This window comes from Pinus tabuliformis, chromosome 8 (assembly GCF_031772625.1).
Source record: "Pinus tabuliformis cultivar Carrire ecotype Pingquan chromosome 8, CPIR1, whole genome shotgun sequence".
NCBI lineage: Eukaryota > Viridiplantae > Streptophyta > Pinopsida > Pinales > Pinaceae > Pinus > Pinus tabuliformis.
Genome location: NC_142294.1, coordinates 1287179780 through 1287181537, shown reverse-complemented (window position 1 = coordinate 1287181537; position 1758 = coordinate 1287179780). Strand labels below are relative to the sequence as shown.

The window sequence follows — 1758 nt, the reverse complement described above, 5'->3', positions numbered from 1 at the left end:
CAACATATCAATCGTGATTTGTGAGTCGCCTTCGATTTCTAGATTCATATACCCGTTCCTAACTGCTATCCGGAGTCCGTGGTGCACTGCCCACAATTCCGCTTCGTTGTTCGTCATTTCCCCTCCCCCTTCAGCATAAACCCACCGCGTGTTTCCGCTGCTATCTCTGAAAATACCTCCGAAGCCTGCTTGTCCCGGGTTACCCTTTGAGGCCCCGTCGAAGTTTAATTTAACCCGTCGCTCACCAGGTAACCTATAATGATTGGGGCTCGGCATTCCATTTATAATCTTCCGCTCTGCATGAGGATAAATCATCTAAAATTCCATATTCAATTTGGAGACTATTCTCTGCTCCTCCGGGTTCAATCTCCAATCCTCTTCCTCCCACACTTCTGATAAAACCGTTTCTTTAATCGAACTACAGATTTCATCCCAAATTCTCGACTCTTGCCAACTATTATCCCTAAATATTCGTCGATTTCGCTCTTTCCAGATCGCCCATATTACAAAACCAACCGCTAAGTTCCATATTCTCCTTACAACTTTGCTTTGGAAATTCCCTTTTCCCCACTGAAACAGAGTATTCCTGATGCTGTCGGGATCCCTTTTTGTCATACCAAAGAGCACTCTAATTTCTTCCCATAGGCTCTTAGTATATATACATTTATTCAATAGATGCTCCTGAGTTTCTATTTCCTTAATACAGAGACTACACCTTGATGGCCCAATCATTCCTCTTTTCTGCATATTATCCCAAGTTAGGATCCTTCCTCTGCATACCAGCCATACGAAGCATGTTACTTTTGGCCACCATTTTCCTTCCCAAATCGTTTTCCATCCTATTGGTTCCTCCTCCCTTTCCTCTTTCGTTGCCCAGTAATAGGCTTCTTTTAGTGTGAACATGCCCTTCGTCGCTTTACCCCATCTAAGTATATCCTTACCTTCTCGAACCTTGATTTTCCTTGATTCTATTTCTCTGTTATACACTTGCCCAGCCTCCTGACCTATGTTATCAGCCCATTCCTCCGGTCTTTTCCAAGCTCTCCATATATCGTTTAATTCGCCTCTTTTCCAATAGTCCCTTACATATTTCAATCCTGCTCTTTGCGCTTTTTCTTGAACTTCATGAAGAGTTTGAAGCCTATCCAAAGTGCCCCGCTGTTGCCAACTTTCCTCCCAAAATCTTGCTGAGTTTCCTTCACGGATTTCCCAGAAGGCAAAGTTCCTAACTATATCCCTATTTCTACTTGCAAAATCCCAGATCTGTGAACCTCTTGGTGTTTCCTCTATTCTTAAGCGCCCTTCAGTGGTGTCAGGCATGCCATATTTTTGGTACCATATTCTTTTCCACACATCAGATCCTCCCTGGACCCATCTCCACCATAATTTCGCCCCTAGAATCTTGTTTACAATTTCAGGGTCTCGTACTCCCAGGCCCCCTTCCTCTTTCCTCTTAATTACATTCTTCCATGAAACCAGAGTCCATTTCTTCTGCTGCTTGGGACCGCCCCATAAAAATTGTAATTAATTGTTGTAAAGAAATGGGTTTCCTGTTTCATAAACAAGGAAAAGAAATAGGTTTCTGGTGAATTTTTATACAAATTATGATTTTAAAAATTATATTATTATAATTATATATAAATTTGATTAAATAATAATAAATAATAAATGTGGTTAATATAAATTATAAATTTATATTTAAAATTATAAAATAGTAATATTAATATTAATATTAGAGTTTTATAATTTTATGAATGT

At 39.6% G+C, this 1758-nt stretch overlaps 1 protein-coding gene across 1 annotated transcript; it reads right to left on the bottom strand.

Annotated features, from left to right (window-relative positions):
* Positions 1–315: 315 nt before the first annotated feature.
* Positions 316–1320, bottom strand: LOC149240137 (uncharacterized). The gene has a single exon (XM_089370068.1). It carries the CDS (start codon positions 1318–1320, stop codon positions 316–318), a length of 1005 nt encoding a protein of 334 aa, XP_089226194.1.
* Positions 1321–1758: the final 438 nt, after the last annotated feature.